Source organism: Periplaneta americana, chromosome 16 (assembly GCF_040183065.1).
Source record: "Periplaneta americana isolate PAMFEO1 chromosome 16, P.americana_PAMFEO1_priV1, whole genome shotgun sequence".
Classification (NCBI taxonomy): domain Eukaryota; kingdom Metazoa; phylum Arthropoda; class Insecta; order Blattodea; family Blattidae; genus Periplaneta; species Periplaneta americana.
The window spans coordinates 136,807,131-136,826,484 of record NC_091132.1 but is presented as its reverse complement, the minus strand read 5'-3'; the positions used below and the strand labels follow the sequence as shown (position 1 = coordinate 136,826,484).

General features: G+C 34.2%; 1 protein-coding gene across 2 annotated transcripts in view; it reads left to right on the top strand.

Moving 5' to 3' along the window:
• Window positions 1-19,354, top strand: part of Nos (Nitric oxide synthase) — a 501,742-nt gene that overhangs the window by 341,107 nt on the left and 141,281 nt on the right. For both annotated transcript variants that reach the window (XM_069813071.1, XM_069813070.1), the window contains exon 4: window positions 12,925-13,016. In XM_069813071.1, coding sequence (XP_069669172.1) covers window positions 12,925-13,016 — 92 coding nt within the window. The remainder of the gene's footprint in view (window positions 1-12,924; window positions 13,017-19,354) is intronic.

The following is a 19,354-nucleotide window of genomic DNA, read 5'->3' as shown; positions in this document are numbered from 1 at the left end:
TTCTCAAGTTCAGATTGAAGAACGCCTTAAATAATAGGCAACTTCTGTAACATATAAGCTGAAACTCGCTTCAAATCGGTGACCCAACAACAGTGACGTCATGACACACTTTGAAATGAACACCCAGTATTTGTGGAGTTCCACTGTATTTCCCGAACGTCGGTTGGCACCGCACGGATAGAGTTGATCTAGGGACGACTGGGTTGCCTCCTCGAAGCCTTACAGCTATCGTTCTTGGTTAATTTTCTTTTAAACATTGAGAGTGTTGGGGGTTTTTAATTATTTACGGGGAGAGAATAAGGAGTAAGGGAAAGGTGAAGTTCACCGCTGTGGAGTAACAGTCAGCGTGTTTGACTGTGAAACGAATGGGTCCAGGTTCAAATCCTGGTTGGGACAAGTTACCTTGTTGGGGTTTTCCGGGTTTTCCCCTCAACCAATTGAAGCGGAATTACTGGGTAACTTTCAGCGTTGGATCTCGGACTCATTTCGCCATCATTAATTCACATCAACATCATCACCATCATCATTGTCCACACCTGTGGAGTAACGTTTAGCGCGTCTGGCCGCGAAACCAGGTGGCCCGGGTTCGATTCCCGGTTGGGGCAAATTACCTGGTTGAGGTTTTTCCGGAGTTTCCCCTCAACCCAAATATGAGCAAATGCTGGGTAATTTTAAGTGCTGGACTCCGGACTCATTTCACCAACATTATCATCTTCATCTCATTCAAACGCTAAATAACCTCAAATGTTGATAAAGAGTCGTAAAATAACCTTGCTTTAATATACTTGTTTCAAGTAAAATTTCCGTGTTATTATTAATATTATTATTATTATTATTATTATTATTATCATCATCATCATCATCATCATCATCTAACCTTCTTGGTAGTAGCTCAGTTGGCAGAGCTTCAGCTTACGACGACCGCAGACCGAGTTCGAATCTCGGCGATGGCAGAAATGTAACAAATATCACTCTAATGTTATGGCACTGGTAATTATAAATAGTTAATCCTAATAAAGGATAGTTGTAGTTGCAGGGTTTGAATTGCATACTACATAATATGTAGATCTGCTTGGTTGGTCACAGAAGCAGGCTCGGTCCAGCAGTTCGTATGGAGGACTACAAGGTGCCTGCTCCTCTGTGCGCCACCAGCCTTTAATGAAATTTGTTGAGCAGAGCACTCCACTTCAGTAATTGGTCGCACAACACATCAAAGTTACGCAATCGTTTGAACAATCATTGGGCCTCAAGCAGTCAATGTGCGCTGATTCACAGTCCGAAGTTATCTTTACATCTCATGTAAACATTTTGAATATGCATATAGTAAAATGTTGTTATTGTTATTATCATCATCTTTAGCATTGCGTGGAAGACTTAACAGTGGTTTCCAACCTCGCGTAGACTCTGTAGAGCAGTGATGTCAAAGCAAGCGCATTTTTCTGACCTTGACGTCGTGCGCGGACATCAAGCGTTAAGTATAGAGAGAGGAAGGGTTGTGTATATGAATAAGCAGCCTGTTGGATTAAGAAAACAGTGGTGCACAAACTTCAAATGAAACGTGAAATGTTATGTCGTTATTTTTATATGACTTCTTTCTGTTTGATATCTATATTGTCTGTAAAACAAAATTATTAATACCAATTTCTTAATATTGCAGTTGTTTTTTTTAAATGTTAATAATATAATAAAGAGTTAAGAATGAATACTCACATAAATTCCACAGTAGTACAATATACCGTACTAAGGCTGGTATTCATAGTCGACACTTTCGATTAAAGTGTCCTTTGGAAGACGCTAATTATCACTTTTGCGTTGCACAGTCGACACTTTGGTGCAAAAGATCACTTTGGATGAAAGTGTACTTCGGACCACACTTTGAGCCGAAAGTGTCACTTTGTAGAAAAATGACGGACGTCTTTGAAGTTGTCGAATTATTTATTAGAACATGCGTGAAAGGTGGCACAATTAGTGGACAATGTAGGAAAGTGCTACATTAGGGATAGGCCTAAAGACAATCCCGTGGAATTTTATAATGATATAGAATTAAAAAAAAAACGATTCCGATTTGATAAAAAAACTTTTCAATGACCTATTGACAAAAACGAATAGTAGAGGTTTGCCAGTGCCTCCAATAATATAGTTATTGACTGCATTAAAATTATATGCTACAGATATGTACCATACATTAAGCTTAATATCTATAATATTATAGTTCAGGTATTTCTGTAGTAACATTCGTATATTTATAACCTCAATTCGTTGAAGTGATATGTAGGTAGATATTCCTATATATATATATATATATATATATATATATATATATATATAACCTAATTTTTATTATGGAAACGAATTTTTTAACTTAAATAATATTAAATTAACTTCAATCTAATGTAGGCGTAACTATCTTAAATTAGCATTGCGAGATCTCATGTGCCTGCTTTCTAAGCAGATTCGTAATTATATTAGGTTTAAAACGATTTTTATTTTCTTTGACTACCTGTATTTTGAGATAAGATTTATCTTGATGTTCATATAATCATTATTTTGATAATATATATTTTCATGCCGGTAAGCAATAAATCTGATAGGGTGCTTTTGCTGAGATACTGTCTCTAGTTCATGTGCAGTCATAACCTCACCATGAAAAGAGATCTCATACCATTAGGCCTATTTTGTTTTACATTGTAGAAAAATTTGGCATTAAAAATATTCCTGAAGAGCAGCCAATAATCGAAACGAGAGAGAGTAAATAATAATAATAACAATAATAATAATAATAATAATAATAATAATAATAATAATAATAATAATAATAGCAGCAATAGACCTAATATGTTTATTTCATTCTTTTGTCCTCTATTCACTATTCACGAAAAAGACAAAAATGAAAATAAAGGTAATAAAACGCTATATCAATGAAGCAGGTACAGCTGTCAAAAGAAAAAGTGGCCGCTCTCCTGAAACAAAGTTCCCTTCGGGTATCTTCGCTACAATTCGGAGACAGGCGATGTTACATGTTGTTGGACCACGTTGCCTGATATCTACAGTTATAATTGAAGTATACTATGTGTTATTCGATAGCATAATGGTAGCGTTCAGGCCTCTTATTCATGAGGTCCTGCGTTCGACTACAACCTCGTACTTTTTATGTCCTTTTTTGTTCTGTTTTTGAGAGAGACAAACTAGACATAATGGCTCCTTTCTCTTTTATGATTATTTTAATAATTAACATCAGGTTCATTAATATATTATGCCATGACTTTATCATTATCATTATGATATTGTGGCTGCAAATGGAAAGAAAAAAGATTTTATTCTCAATAAAATATCTTTCGTGGCATAAACATAACAAATTTACTGGCGTCGGCCTTAAAACATTCAAACAATTAAGCGTTCAAAAAACAAAACAAAAAGCCATAATTCAATATTTAGTCTATCTTCCTCTTATCTCGATCATCTTGCAGTCGAGTGGGCATGGAATTGACTAATCTTTGCAAATAGCGACTGTTCTTAGACACGATATTCCAGGCATTTTGAACATACACACATAAATGTTCTGTCCATGGGCAGGTCTTTCATTGCAAACCCAGCAATCTCCAATCTTTCCTATTTTCTGCCTTCCTCTTAGTTTCCGCATATGATCCACATATCCTAATGTCGTCTATTATTCTTTTCAACCAGAGACCCAACCACTTCCTTTTTCTCTTTCTAATCAGTTTCAGCATCATTCTTTCTTCACTCACTTTTTCAAACACAATTTTATTTCTTATTCTGTCTGTCCACTTTACACGCACCGTTCTTCTCCACGTCCACATTTCAAATGCTTCAAATCGTTTCTCTTCATTTCGTCGTAATGTCTATGTTCTTTCCCCATACAATGCCACACTCCACACAAAGCACTTCACTAGTCTCTTCCTTAGTTATTTTTCCAGAGGTCCGCAGAAGATCCTTCTTCTTCTATTAACAGCTTCCTTTGTTCATGTTTGCAGTTTTCTTGGGAAGGATAGGCCTAAATGCGGTAACATCCCGTTGCTTTCCGCACACCACTATCTCTTTCGCATCTTATTAAATTCCAGGGGGCCCAAGCGTGGAGATGAGGAGAGTGGATTTGACTAATTGGGCCCTCCGGACTTCACCGAAAATCACGGCAAGGGTTAAATATTAATTCTATCAGGATGTTTGACCCGGTCAGAGACCGGGAAATCTCAATTAGCCTTTGCCCCCCGCATCCTGGACTAGCTTCTACGAATCATCAGAAAATCTTAGAGTGTGATTGGGCCAATTTTTCCGAAAATGTTTCCACACTTTTGCCCTCGTAGCTCAGCGGACGAACGTCGGAATTTAGATGTCAACGTCTCACGTTCAATTCCTCGTTACTCCTTTTCACTTTATTGTGGTTCAAGATAGTATAATGTAATAATACAAAAAGAAAAACTAATACCAGTATTATGCAACTGGATTTTTCCAAACCTAATATTAAATTTATGTTATTTATATCGCTAAACAACGATTACAATATAAATAACTAGAATATTATTTATACAGTATCACTAAAGAACGATAACAGAATATAAATGATAAATATCGGTTTGTTTAATCAATATATTGCGAAAGAACAATAACAATATAAATAACTTGAATATTGTTTTATAATGCTAATGAAGGAAAACAGAATATAAATGATAACTTGAATATTATTTAAATTGCTAAAGAACGATAACAATATAAAAAACGTGAATATTATTCATATCGGAATTTCACAGATTTATTACAGATGTATTTAAGAAATTGTAGAAGAATAGTAATTAGTAACAGTGTCCTATTTATTCTTCTTGGAGCCAAATTTGTAACTTTTAAAAGTGTGGTTACTATGTTGAAGTGTATGTGTTGTAACGGATGCTTGATTTGTTATGTATGTGAGTCAGTTATGGGATGCTTGATGTCATCGCAATGTCGTAATTATAGTTTGATTGTGTTTGTGTGACTATTGTGTATTAATTTATGATGTATGGTACGGAAAGCTGCATATTTGTGTTAGAGAAGTGTTACGTATGTGTGTTGTTAATGTTTTTGTATGTTTCAAATTGATACCTGATATCTGTTTTGCAATCGCAATGCCTAATTTACGGATTGTTTATGTTTTGTTTACATCGCGTAAGCTAATTTAATTTTCTTTTCCATTTCTCTTTATGCTTATTTTTTTGTGTATAAAACTATAGCCCTAACATACATATGTAAAATAGGAGATACAATAATAATTATTATTCAATTATTATTCATATCGTTATAATACGATAACAGAATACAAATGATGACCTGAATTTTATTCATATCTCTAAAGAACGATAACAAAATTTAAATAACGTGACATCCATAAAGAACGATAACTGGATATAAATGATAATTTGAATATCATTTACATCGCTAAAGAACGATTAAAAAATAAAATGAAAACTTGAAGAAGGCCCGAACCCACGACCTTTGAATCGTTAAACAAGCACTCTACCGCTGGTCTACGAGGCGCAGATATGGAACACTTTCATAGTTCCGGAACTGCTTATACAAGCACATGCATCGTGTAACATCGCCGCGACCCGAAGTGGACTTTGAAAATATTCGCTGTTCACGAGTGCGGCCACTTTTTTTTTGACAGCTGTACATATAAAAACTAACCTAACGATATAAATGAAATATATACACAAACCTTAACCTACTCAGTCCAAATTAACCTAACTACATAAACCAATAGAAGATATGTACAAAATCTAACCTAACTATATATTGGTAAATCAGTGGAACTGATACCTACAAAACCTAACTTAACGATATAAATCAATGAAAAAGATATGTACAAAACTTAATCTAACTATATAAATCAATGGATCAGCTATGTACTGTACAAAACCTAACTTAATTTCACCAGCAGTATCACTACCTATTTAATAAAATATTATATATCTGAACTGACTGAAATAATCTAAACTATCGGCAGCGAAAACTAGAAACTGAAATAAAACAACTTTAAATATATATTTTCTTTCTCGTACGATAAATTAGGCTCCCAACTCAAATCACAAGCATCATAATCTGCGGGTTACACATTAATTTGTTATTGTTTGTTCACTTGTTTTGCAAGGCATTGTGAGACTTCTGTTACCAACCAAATTGTAACTCTACACTTTGCTGGCGTAAAGTGACACTTTGTAAAGTGCACTTCTTCAATCGTCTATGAATAGCACTAATATGAAAGAGCCACTTTCGTCAAAAGTGTCACTTTGCAAAGTAGTGATATAAAGTGTCGACTATGAATACCAGCCTTAATAGATGAAACACATAATTCATAAAGAAAGTGATATCTAAAAAAAGAGATTGAGTATGACATGATAAGTTGGAATGGACATTGATTGTATCTTTAGCCTTATAAAAGTAATCAATAAACTAATTAAAACAATATTATAGTACAAAGTAAAGTTGCCTAGGTGCTGTATATGTTTTAAGTGTAACTAATATTCCATAACAAAACTCTTATCGCATTATGCTTTTAAGGTGATATTGGTGAGCAACTTCCTATCATCAGAATATTAAATTATTTTCTCGAAATGTGCTGAAGCTATAGAGCTGACATTTTTACAACACATGGGCACATCTTTTGTTTATGATTTAACAGTAGTTGCTTTGTTAATTCATTTCCTTACAAACAATTTCCATGCGAATATTTTCAAAATTTCCAATACACTATCTTCAGTAATACGTATTTACGGTATATTAGATTTACGAAAACATTCTGTAAGGCTACTAAATAAATATACCTATATCTGAAAATTTCTCTTTTCTATAAAAGAAGAGTTGAGAAAATATTTCTTTTGAATAAAAAAATAAAACTTGTGAAAAATGAGCATTAAAATTAAAACTTACATTCTTATAATGCACTTATACTTCTCAGACAAATCTAAAAATGAACATGGATATAGTTTTAATAAGTTCTCTTCCTTCTACCTATTAAATCAGTGCTGGCCATCCCTGAATATAGATCGACCAAGCGGCATATACTACCTCTTTCGTCTGTCTCTCTCCTTTCCGCTGTAAAGCACTCAGGCTCTGCTGAGCTCTAAAGCGCGCGCTTGCTCCTATGGGCATCAATTGACATGACTGCTGTAGAGCATGGATACTTTCAGTTGATGAGATACCCTGTCTTGTCTTAAGAGGTGCCCCGGCGTTGTTTTGATCCCACGTCACAGGAACTCCGCCACTTATACCTCCAATGCGTAGGTAAAGTGAAGAAAATGAAACCTCGAAACTCTAAGGTAGAAGAGGACAGGAAACCCATAAAAATGATTATTATTATTGTACTGATGGGAGTATAATTTCCACTGGCCTAGCGCATACCTTACTGTTAAGGTTTATGAATACTAAGCTTTTGAATTCCAAGAACTTATGTACAGAAACATATACGAGTTATCCAACATACATAAAATAAATTATACACAGTGTATACTCATAACGTCTTAAATTTTAATTTTACAAAAAAATAGTTTTATACAAAAGCTGTTCGAAATAAACCGTACAGTATGATACCAGTATTCTAAAAACGTTATTCAGGCATACTGTGTGTGACAGTAAACTGTATTATTTTAAATGACACACTATTTTAGGATTTACATATTCCGAATCTCCGTTATATTTTACGTATGGTGGCCCTCGGTAGCGTAGTTGGTATAGCGCTGACCTTCTATGCTCGAGATTGCGGGTTCGATCTCGGCCGAGGTCGATGGCATTTAAGTGTGTTTAAATGCGACAGGCTCATATCAGTAGATTTACTGGCATGTAAAAGAACTCCTGCGGGACAAAAATTCCGGTGCACCGACGATGCTGATATAACCTCTGTAGTTGCTAGCGTCGTTAAATAAACCACATATATATATATTTTTTTTTTACTTATGAATGTGTAGAAATTTTATCCTTTCTCCTGTTTCGTGTCTTCTAACTATTATTACTATTAGTACATTTGTTTTATGGACTTAAAACTTGAGACATATGAGCTGTCTGCTTTCTGTTTCTTTCCTCGTAAATGCGATTTGCTTGTCTTGATTTATCGTCCGACAATCCATAAATGTAAACAATTCCGGAAGTTTCTGAAAAAAAAAGTAACTCATATTTTAATAATGGAATTTAGAATTTAAATTAGTAGAAAACGTTTTAAAATTATATTCATTTTATTCGGTACGGACAGTCAACGGTTTTGGAACTGTTAATATTGGTATTTGTTTTCTTCGGATATGTAATAGATCGCAGGATCCAAGTACAGTAGGCCCTACGTCATCTCCAATACTCTCTGCTTAACTGAGATGGAAGTGTCGTTTGGGTTGGAATCCGTTGCTTCTCATTGCAGCCAAAGCTCAGATTTCTACGTCTAATCACGTCTTACTAACCCCTACAAGATTTCACTTTTAGTAGCTTATATTAAGAAACTTTAAGTGAAAGCAAAGAGTGGATGAACTTCTAGTCCCAAAACTCTGGTTCTACCTCCCCATTTGCTGTACAACGGATCATTAACTAACTAAGCTTTTAATAGAAATGCTGTGACAAGATTGAAGAATATTTGTCAGCATAAATCGTATCTTTAAAGGCAAATTTGTAATAGACAAAAGTCCTCTACTTTAAAACGAGTGGAAGTCTTCATATGAAATAATAATGCCTGTACTTGCAGTGTATTTCATTGAAAACGAATTACCTAACCACATTTTGCAGAGAAGGTCATGAGGGCTGATTTCATTTAGCCTACAAAAAAAATCATTTTATATTTGACAAGTGTTATTATTAGTGTTGTGGGATTTAATCGATTAATCTGATCGATTAATCGATCAATTTCTGTTGTAAGATTAATCGATAAAAATATTTAATCGAAAAATTGAGTCGATTGAAATTAATCGGTTGTACTCAACGAGCTAAAGTTTCATAGAGTGGCTTTGCTGGCGCCATGTTTGAAGACATTTGAACGTCCGTCCGCCACGTTTTTATAGTCGAGGGAATGGAAGGGGCGTGGCAGATCTGCTAATATGTACATCACATATCAAGAAAAGGAATTGTTAAAGGAAAATAAACAAGTTACTCAAAGTTTATTTTTAATAATTATGTATTATAAATCATTAGCATTTGAAGGATTCATGGGGAAAACGATAAATGTAGGCCTACACATTTTGTTAAGGGTGATGTCATTATCTAATTCAATGGATTACTATAAATTTTGTCTTCTTGTTACCAAAACTGATAAAAAGGAGAATTATCATTACCTGTCTTCAATTTCAGCAGAAACATCAATAAATTTTGCAGTAATATACTGAATTAGATCATTATCTTTGTCTTAAAAGGGACGTGACATTCACCATTTTCCCCCTGTATTTTTCATTTCTTTCAGAGTAGATTTTCTCGCTTCTCCACTTCCTTTTATTTAATTCTTTTATTGTATTCCTAGCATTGACTTGCGCTAGCCTTTACGTCACTGGCAATTTTGACGAAACTTTCCCCGATAAAAGCTGGTTGCCCATCCACTGACGAAGAGTCCTTTAATGGGATAGTTTCACACATTTTCATAAGTATCTGTAGACCCACGCTTGAGCAGAATAAAAAATGCAGATTTAGGGCAAACTTCCTTATCTGCTGTGAATACTGGGAACCTTACCAGTACCATAAATCTGCATTTTCAAAAGCTCTTTCAGCACATCACTCTTCAACATATCAGAGACTGAATGACACAATGACACAAAGCCAGTCACTAAATTTTGTAAGTTTAACACTTTCTTTACGTTCCACACGCTGCTCTGGTTCTTCAATTCTATGTTATCTGCAAGTACCCGATCATACATAACTTTAAGCTTCTTTGACTTCTCAAATTGATAATTGTGATCATCACAAGTAGCTTAAAGAATAAAATAAGATTATTATTTTATGGTATAAATTTAACAAATATAAATTATACACCTTTATATTATCACAGTTAGAAAATAGTCAACTCATGTTACAGGTAATGAATTTAATTTCATTTATTCATTCACAGTGTTCTACCCAAGGTCAGATCTTTCACGCAAACCCGGCATTCTCCAATCTTTCCTATTTGCCGAATTTCTTTTAGTCTCAGCATATGATTTAATCATAAGTTACTTTCAAATATTAAGATCTGTAGGCTAATCTCAAATCAATCATTGAAACACTCAATACTCTACGAACGTACACTATTATTATGCTTTTTTTAATTAGAAATTTGGTCTTATTTTATAACAAAGCAGTGCGACTATGAACTTATGTTATGGACTTACCATGCACTGCAGATGTGTTATCAGAAGTAACAGAACCTTCTTCCGAACACGTTTGCTGGGTGCTTGTCGTGGGGAGCCATCTTTCCTCTGTAAATGTGGTGGAAAAGAAAATATAATTGGGACTGTGTGAGACTAAAGTCGTCTCTGATCATTACTTTCTCTCCTCAAAGTGGGTTGAGCAGAAGTAACTTGCAGCAGTAGGAACTTTCATGCTTAACACCAATATCTTCGTCAACTTCATATATCGGAAAGGAAACCTGTTATCAGTTAAAAGTAACAAAATTAATCTCATTCAATTTCTTTAAGTTCAATTTAATTTTCAAAACACCAGGCTATTTAATAGACGGTGAAAACACGTAGATTTTAACGTGTGATATTCTACTCGCCGGTATTTGTAGTATGATATATTTAATTGCTTTTTTCACTTCTGTTCGTAGAGTACACTGCCGAACACACAGCATGCATATCTAAGTCCGATCCCAAAAGAAATATCATTTAGTGGGAATACAAAACCGCGGAGATTAGTTAAATCTTTCACTCAGGCATGTCTCATAGCCACTCTATGCAACTCTAACTCGTTGATTGTACTTGATATTAATTACCATTTTCTTAATGCAAACTCAGAGTAAAATTTCCGACAATATTCGTCTCTCAGAATTTGCTTACTACAAACATGATAATCCCGTTATTTTATAACTGCAAAGCATGTAGCAGGTATAGCATAGGGCAAATCGTTGCACAATCACTTCAGAAAGAGATTAAGACATTAGGACAGTGACCTGGCTAGTCCTATTCAAAGTTGAAACACAATGCGAAATCCTTATTAAGTTTGTTAGCTCGTCTTCCTAGCATATGAATTCGGCCCCCACATCCCTTAGCCATAGCTGCACTGTTTGCAAGTGAGAGAGTAACTGTCTTCTTCCCTTTCTAAAGTTTTATAACCCGACTACAATAGGGTTCAGTCTGCTGTTCTGTTGCAGTTTCTTTACTGAGTTTCTAGATGAAAGTTGTGTGTTTAGTGTGGTAAAGAAAAAAATTATATTTCTGTGGTCTGTGAAAAAAGTAAAAACTCCATAATGTGATAGGCCTATGAGAATTTAAGAAATAAATTCGGTGAAACGTTTAGATTTAAATTGAACGATCGTGAAGAAGTGCTTGACAGAAAAGAAAATCGTGTTTAGTGATGCAGGAAACATTGTTACTAAACGTAGAACAACACTTAATACGAAGCATGTGAATGCACTCACATGTTTAAAATCATGGATGAAGCAGTGTTAACTAGGTGAGTCTTCATACTTTTTAAATTTATGTTTGTCTCAAAAATCTCTTGAGAACTGACACAATAAATTATAAGCCTACATAATAAATATGTTAGTAAATAACTAAAACGGTGTTGTTTTGTAATACAACGATACAGTATATATATATATATATATATATATATATATATATATATATATATATATACATACATATATACTAAATTTTATACTTGTGTTTATCACCAAACATGAATTTATTTAATAATAAGTGTGTACTACAGTATATTAAAACTTTTTTCAGATCGATCAAAGCTCGATTAATCGAATAATTCAAATCGTTAATCGATTAAATATTTTGATCGGTCGACAGCACTAGTTAGTATTATAATGTATCCACTCGTAAATGACGTTACTGTTCTAACTTCCGTCTTGCAAAAATAAATAGACGAATAAACGAATAAATAATACAATTCCCGACGCTCCAAACGATTTACAGGTGATTATTATAATTATGTTCATTTACAGCCTCACCCAATTTAAAACCGCGAGTCGCGACAGGTATACGGTATTATTACACAGGAAACCTATGATGTACATAATCCTGTTAATTATAGTGTGTTTGCAAGCTCAGGTGATGTTCGGAGTGGATTTATTATTATTGTGTGTACTTTCCTGCACGTGTTCTCTTCTTTTCTGCCCGGGAACAACAAGAACTTTAAGTAAAGTCACAACAAAAAGTACAAATAATTCGATATATAATATGTCATTTCTCTTGGGGGACAGTTTTTCGTTTGGTAGTAACTATGTCCTTGCACTTGTCATTGTATAAATAAATATCACAAAAAAAATCATTGCAATTTGTGTGTTTTAATCTCAAAAGAAATATGAACAAAATTCGCCTAATAGTTTAGGAGAAACTGTTATTATTGTTATTATTATTATTATTATTATTATTATTATTATTATTATTATTATTATTATTACCACTACTACTACTGCTACTACTACTACTACTACTAATATCACTAGTACTACTACTACTGCTGCTACGGCTACCGCCATCGGTACCAGTATTGCTAGTACCGGTACCAGTACTGGTACTACCAGTAGGCCTACTGGTACTACCAGTAGGCCTACTGGTACTAGTATTATTGTTAATATATTACTAGAAATTAGAATCGCAGTATTTTCACTAGATTTCCATGGTATAATTGACCATATCAGAGAAATTTTCTTGATAAGAAAAATATTGCGTCACCTCTATCACTGGATATTGATAAATTGCAGTTGAGAATGTAGTTACTAGAACGATATTAAATAACAATATGTTTTATTTTGTTTTCCAGGTATTTGACTGTCGCTATGTCACTACGACCAGCGGGATGTTCGAAGCTCTGTGCAATCACATAAAGTACAGTACAAACAAAGGAAACATCAGGTAAGAGTTACACCTCAAATCACTTTTGATTTTTCATTATGCAAAGCATAGAAATATAGTCTTATTGTGCTGTAAAAATCTGTTCCCAGATTTGCATTGATATACTTAATACACATTTTGACTTTTCCCGATATCGATGTTTAACAAGTTTTCTCTAAAAATGTCAGAGGTGAACATATATTGTCAATGACTGCTTCTTTCTGTCACTAAAATCTCCCCTTTCTCCTAGAGGATAGATCTGACTTCTTAAATCTTAAACTGCTTCATTATATAAGCTCTAAAGAATCCCTGCAATTTGATAAGGACGCATATTAAATACATAATAATATTATTGGTGCCAGGATATTTGGAAAGATATGTTTTATTACTGGGTTGGCATATGCCAAAGTTGCATAGACTTAAATGTATTTCTAGTGAAGAAGTGTTAGGGGATATTTTATTTTGTCTTTTTAATCTATTCCTGCTTATTTTAAGAATAAATGCCTGTCTCTGCTGTCTTTCAAAAATATATTTATAGTTGTTAAGTTGATGCATTAGTTCGCCATCACGACACTGCGTTGTTAGCAAGATGCTGCTTATCAATTTTCACGTGTTTTTTAGAGTGTTGTGCTTGTAAGTATCTACGTCTTGAATTTTGCGGATTTGAAGAATGTTTTGCTATTTGTGGGCTGAAGATTATGCCAAGTGGAAAAAGACGAACACTTCCGACATCTTCTTCTGTTTGAGTTTAATATAGAATCAAAGACAGCGGAGGTGGCTCGGAGCACTTGTGCCATGTAAGTGGAAAACGGATTTGAGGGCCATCGGAGGAAGCACTGCAAGAAAATGATTGTGTCGTTTCAACACATAACACCCGCACAAAAGTAGTGTCCATCCACAGAAGATGATGTTATGTGTCTGTTGGAATAAAGAAGACGTGGTTTACAACGAATTTCTTCCCAGGAATGTAACCATAACTGTTTACATTTATTGCCAACAACTCGGATTTCTTGTGCCTGTAATTGAAAAAATAAAACACTGGGAAGATTACATCAAGTGCTGTTGCAACACGATAATGCTTGGCCGCACTCAGCAAAACACGACGAAAGTAGCTAACCAGGAGCTTGGTTGAGAGGTGATTCTATATGCCTCATATTCTCCCGATCTTGCGCCATCAGTTTTCCACCTTTTCCGTTCTCTGTCCAACATTCTTCAAGGAAATTCATTTGATTCCAAAGATAGTTCACAAAGTCGGCTTGACGACTTCTTTAATTCCAAACAAACAGATTTCTTCAGACGTGGAATCGAAAAACTACCTCAAGTTAGCAGATAATGTAGGATAATATATTACTTATTAATTTCTGTCTTCTATTCATCTCATACAAAAACTTTTGTCATAGCGAAAAAAACGCTACGAACCTTTGCATTAATCCAAAATTTGATATTTAAATTATTTTAACTACTAAGATTTTGATTTCCTCCAATTTACCTTTCTCACTTGCGAGTTAAAAATGTTAGTATCCCAAAACTGTAACACTTCCTAGAACTTTATTAAACAAACGGAATTACCAGTAACCTTAAAATCTCCTCCAGCCTACCAAAATGGCATTAATGAAAAGTGAAAATATGTATTGTTTCAAAATATGTACTAACTTACTTACAGGAAATAAAATAAATCTGTCAGATACAGTTGTGTTAGATAGAAGTCCGTCCGAACTAGTTTATGGCACTCCAAATATCTCCATATCTGATAGAAGGCACAGTTTAATATTAGAAAATGTAAATATACAGGGACAACATATTATTTTTACTTAAATTTTTATTGTACCTGTGTTTTTGAACGTACTTCACTCCCATCCCCTCTACTATTAAACTTCCAACCGTTCTCCACACAGAACCAAGGCCGGTATGCAGTCAAAGTCGTCTTACGGTCATAGTAAACAGTACTGAGTTAGTGAGTATAGTACGTTCCAGAAATATGTTCGCGTTTTTCAGTGACGAAATATTTTTCAATACCTGTATTGAATCATATTTTCGCACAGGTATTGTCGTCCGTTTGCCTACGTCACATCCCGGTTTCCCCCACCCGCTTCTGCTCGCCCCTCTGTAAAGGCTAGTGGCTGGGCTCTTTTAGATCTTTTCTGAAAACATTAATTTCTGTTAGTTATTGGACGTCTACGTAATATTATACAAGTGTTTAAAATAACTTGAATAAAAGGGCCTCGTTAAGTAATTAATTGTCACGTGATTCCCTCCCTTTCTACGACCCTGTGACAAAACCACATGGACAGAAATAGATAGCATGTCTGAGTAATTTTATCTTCTCGGATCGGGCAGAAGTGAAGATTGAATTTACATTTCTTTTATAGAGAAGGTACAGAATTATTTCAACATGAGTTACTAGTACGAAGGACGAAATTGGTAATTGGAATTAGGTACAATAGTCTATAGTGCAATAATATGCACAAAAGAACTGAAGCCTGTATCGAAATAACGGCCACCATTTTCAAAAATGTGTTTAAATATTAATATTATGATTATTTTTCAATTTAACTTCATTCTCTATATTGTACGCTAATGTGCTACAGTATAATATACACTGCATAATGAATACGTCCGAATGGATAGCCCAGTTAGTAGGTAAAAACACTTATTGTTAATACAGTACTGTACCTACTTTGATTAAACAAAAACCTACTGAAAATTATCAAACTCAAAGTCGCGATATTTCCTAGTTTACGTAAATGGATGAACTACTTTTCTTCCTTCCTATATCTAGTGAAGTGATTTGTTTGTATTTTACGCCAGTATCATCGAACTCCAGTCGTGGAAGGGGGTAGCAAACGGTGTTTCCGGTCCTCAACCGTTAATCTAAAGGTATAGCCAGGTTAATATTAGAAATGTTAGTACAAAGAAAATTATATCTCTGTATAACTTACAGTAATGTTCAATAATAACAAGGTGTGCTGCATGAATATCAAAAAATAGGCTTATATTTTTTTTTCTAAATTCACAGTGCATTTTTATATTTTAGTTGCCATTTTCTCTTCACATTGTGCCCTTTTTTAAATATAATTTACACTGCCGTTTTCATGTTTAATTGCCTTCTTTGCCTGTCTATTTTAAGTACTATAAATGCTAAACATACGGACTCAAATAATTAAATTTTACATTAAATCAAAGTAGTACATTAATGGACTCCGACGTGGACTTGAGATGTTGTCAGAACACATAAGAAAGCAATAAGCCTACATAATGACGATATTAGAATTCATAATGGAATCGGTCATTATAATTTTTTTCATTATTGTGATAATTGAATAAAACTGTTTTACTCGCTTATTATTGTAAACTTCTATTTGTGTTGTATTTAAGCATCACTCATGTAGTATAGTTCGTTTGTTTCATTGTCTATTAAATGCAGAAAAAATTAAGAAAGCCGTAAAAATGTCCATGTCGTCAAAATTGACTTAGTGCCTTTTAACAGGGACCGATTCAATTATTAAACTTGGTTGACAGAAGTCCTTATATCAACATAGGAGCAGAATGGAAGGTCAAAGAACAGGAAATCTGATCTGTATGTCTACAATCAAATTAGTAAAAGACATATTGAAATAACTGAAAAGTTAAAAATTTAATACCATCCAGAAACCAAAAAATGCAATGCTATTGCTACTACTGCTGCTGCTGCTGCTGCTGCTCCTGCTGCTGCTGCTGCTGCTGCTGATGATGATGATGATTATTGAAAACAAGTTTGTTAGTGTTTATAATTCCGACATCAAAACTGGAGTTTTATATACACATTTACATCATTGTATGACACGCAAGATTAATGCGATATATAATAAAAATATCAACTTCTACTCCAATTTTGAGACGAAATGAATCATGAAATTGCTCTCATTTTGACACCTACATAGATGTAGCAGAAAAAAAAACAGATTAAGAATCAACGCCTGAAGCTCTATTGGATTCGCATATTACTTCGCTTAACAGTGATTGCTAGTTGATTACTGTAATTAAAAATCATTCGCTGCTTTAATTAAAAGTCTGCTCTTATTTGGAGCATATCTATATCTGGCAGCAGACTTGTCACCCAGAGTAGTTAAAAACTATATTGCTTATCTATTATACGATTTTTCACTGAGTAAAAATATGATCTGAGACCAAAGATTATTAACGTAATAAATGCTGTATTAAAGAAGCTGTATAGTAGATTATTTTCACGACTTCTTACCAAAGGAATTGGGAATCGAACTGGCTAAGTGAGAGCTTTGTGGCAGAAACATCGTTAGTTTGGCAAATGTAACTAGAAATACTCCAGTTTCTCCCGTTGTGTTTTTTCCACCAACGCCTGCTTATTATTATTATTATTATTATTATTATTATTATTATTATTATTATTATTATTATTATTATGCGAGGCATGGGAAACTATGCCAGAATTTCAATATAATAGGCCTATATTTTATGTGTATGATTGTGTCAGCCTATATTTAACATGGTCATTATAATAAAATTAGGAATTCTGTGTTGCTTACATTCAGTGGTCAAAATTAAAAAAAAAAAGTCTCACGGCATATGGGGGTAATTAATGTGCGACATTTTTTAAAATAAAAACAAATAAAATACAATATTTTTTTAAAGTTGGTACGATATTATAATTTTACATACCTGTCAGCCCTGGCCGCGCTGCAGCCATTCTCGCACAAATATAATCTGTTTATTGAATGTTGACTTGTGCCACTTCTACTGAAAGTTGACGCTTGTCGACTCACTTTTTTTTACCAATCTTTTCACTTTTATTTTTCCAGTTTTTGCTAGACAAACTGTACTATTTTCATTTTCTCGCGACACACTGGTTGAAAATGGCTCCCCTAGACCTTTGTCATTTTATTACCATTAAGAATATTGAAGAAAGTGTATAACCAAGAATTTTTTGGACTGTATGTCTGTCTATAGACATTACATCGTAATTAATAAATCAATACATCACCAATCTTCAGTGCCACACGACTGGTTCCTAAGTCGTCTATAATTCCGATGTAATGTGTTCTACACGACACCAAGTTCCTAAATACCCTTATCCACACGACGGTAAGTTGCCAAGTAGTCCTTTCTACATGACGGCGAGTTCCCGAGTAGTCCTCTCTACATGACGGCGAGTTCCCGAGTAGTCCTTCTCTGTTAGTCAGTACTGACCAAAACAAGAAAAGTCTACAGTAGTGAAGATAGGTACCAGAGGTCTGCATCGGACGTTTTCGCTCGAGCGCCAAGTAGTTCATAGCATAATCCGATAGGTAGCGCACATACATGATAGGTAAAATTGTCACGAGCGATAAATCCTCGAACGGTGTAAGCCGAGCGTTAGACATTCGTTCTCGTTACAGTGATGAACTGTGTAGTAACATCATAGTTGTTTATCATTTCAAAACTTCGCAGTGTTTAACTAACCTCTCCATAGTACAACTACAAAACTTACTTTAAAATGTAATATACATGTTTTAGGTAAATGTTTTTTTTTCTTCCACACAGGAGTGATTTTGTTTTTGCCATATCTGATAGATGTTATTGGATGTAAATGTAATTATTATAAACGGAGAACACAATCACGATAATGCAAGAACTGTATCAAGTTTTCTAGTAATAATAATAATAATAATAATAATAATAATAATAATAATAATAATAATAATAATAATAATAATAATAAGTGTATCAATCTTTGCGTCTGTAACAGTTGTGCAGCATGATTATTCGTTTATTATATTTTCTGTGACGTTATCTCTATCCTAATATTGTTATTAATCTACTGTTATATCAATAATATTTTGTAAAACGTTTCTACATTGTCGCAGTATATAGGCGGAACACTATGTATGGACCTATCATATTATATATGTGGTAAATCAAATACTGAATAATTATTAATTAGCAATAATAATTGTATATCGAAGTTTTTCATACTATTTTATTTATAACTTCATGTTCCTGTTTTGGTACGTTCCATTGACTGTTCCATTAAACGTTTGTCATAAACGCAGAAAATAAAGCCTTATTTTTACCGTGTGAGCAAAACATATGTGTATCTTATCTGTCGCCTTCCATACAAGATAAGACATGTCGGTGAGGCGACCTTGTATTGTGCTTCTATTTATTACGAGCGTATCACGACCGATCGTATCTCACTCGAGGGTGCGACACTCGACCGAGTTCAAGCGAGCGATTAAACTCCAATGCAGCACTCTGATAGGTACGATCAGGCCGGGAATCAATCCGGGCCACCTGGATAGAAGACCAGCGTACTAGAGCTGTCACAGATGCGGCCCGCATAGATACTGTAAAATGTTTGTGTAACT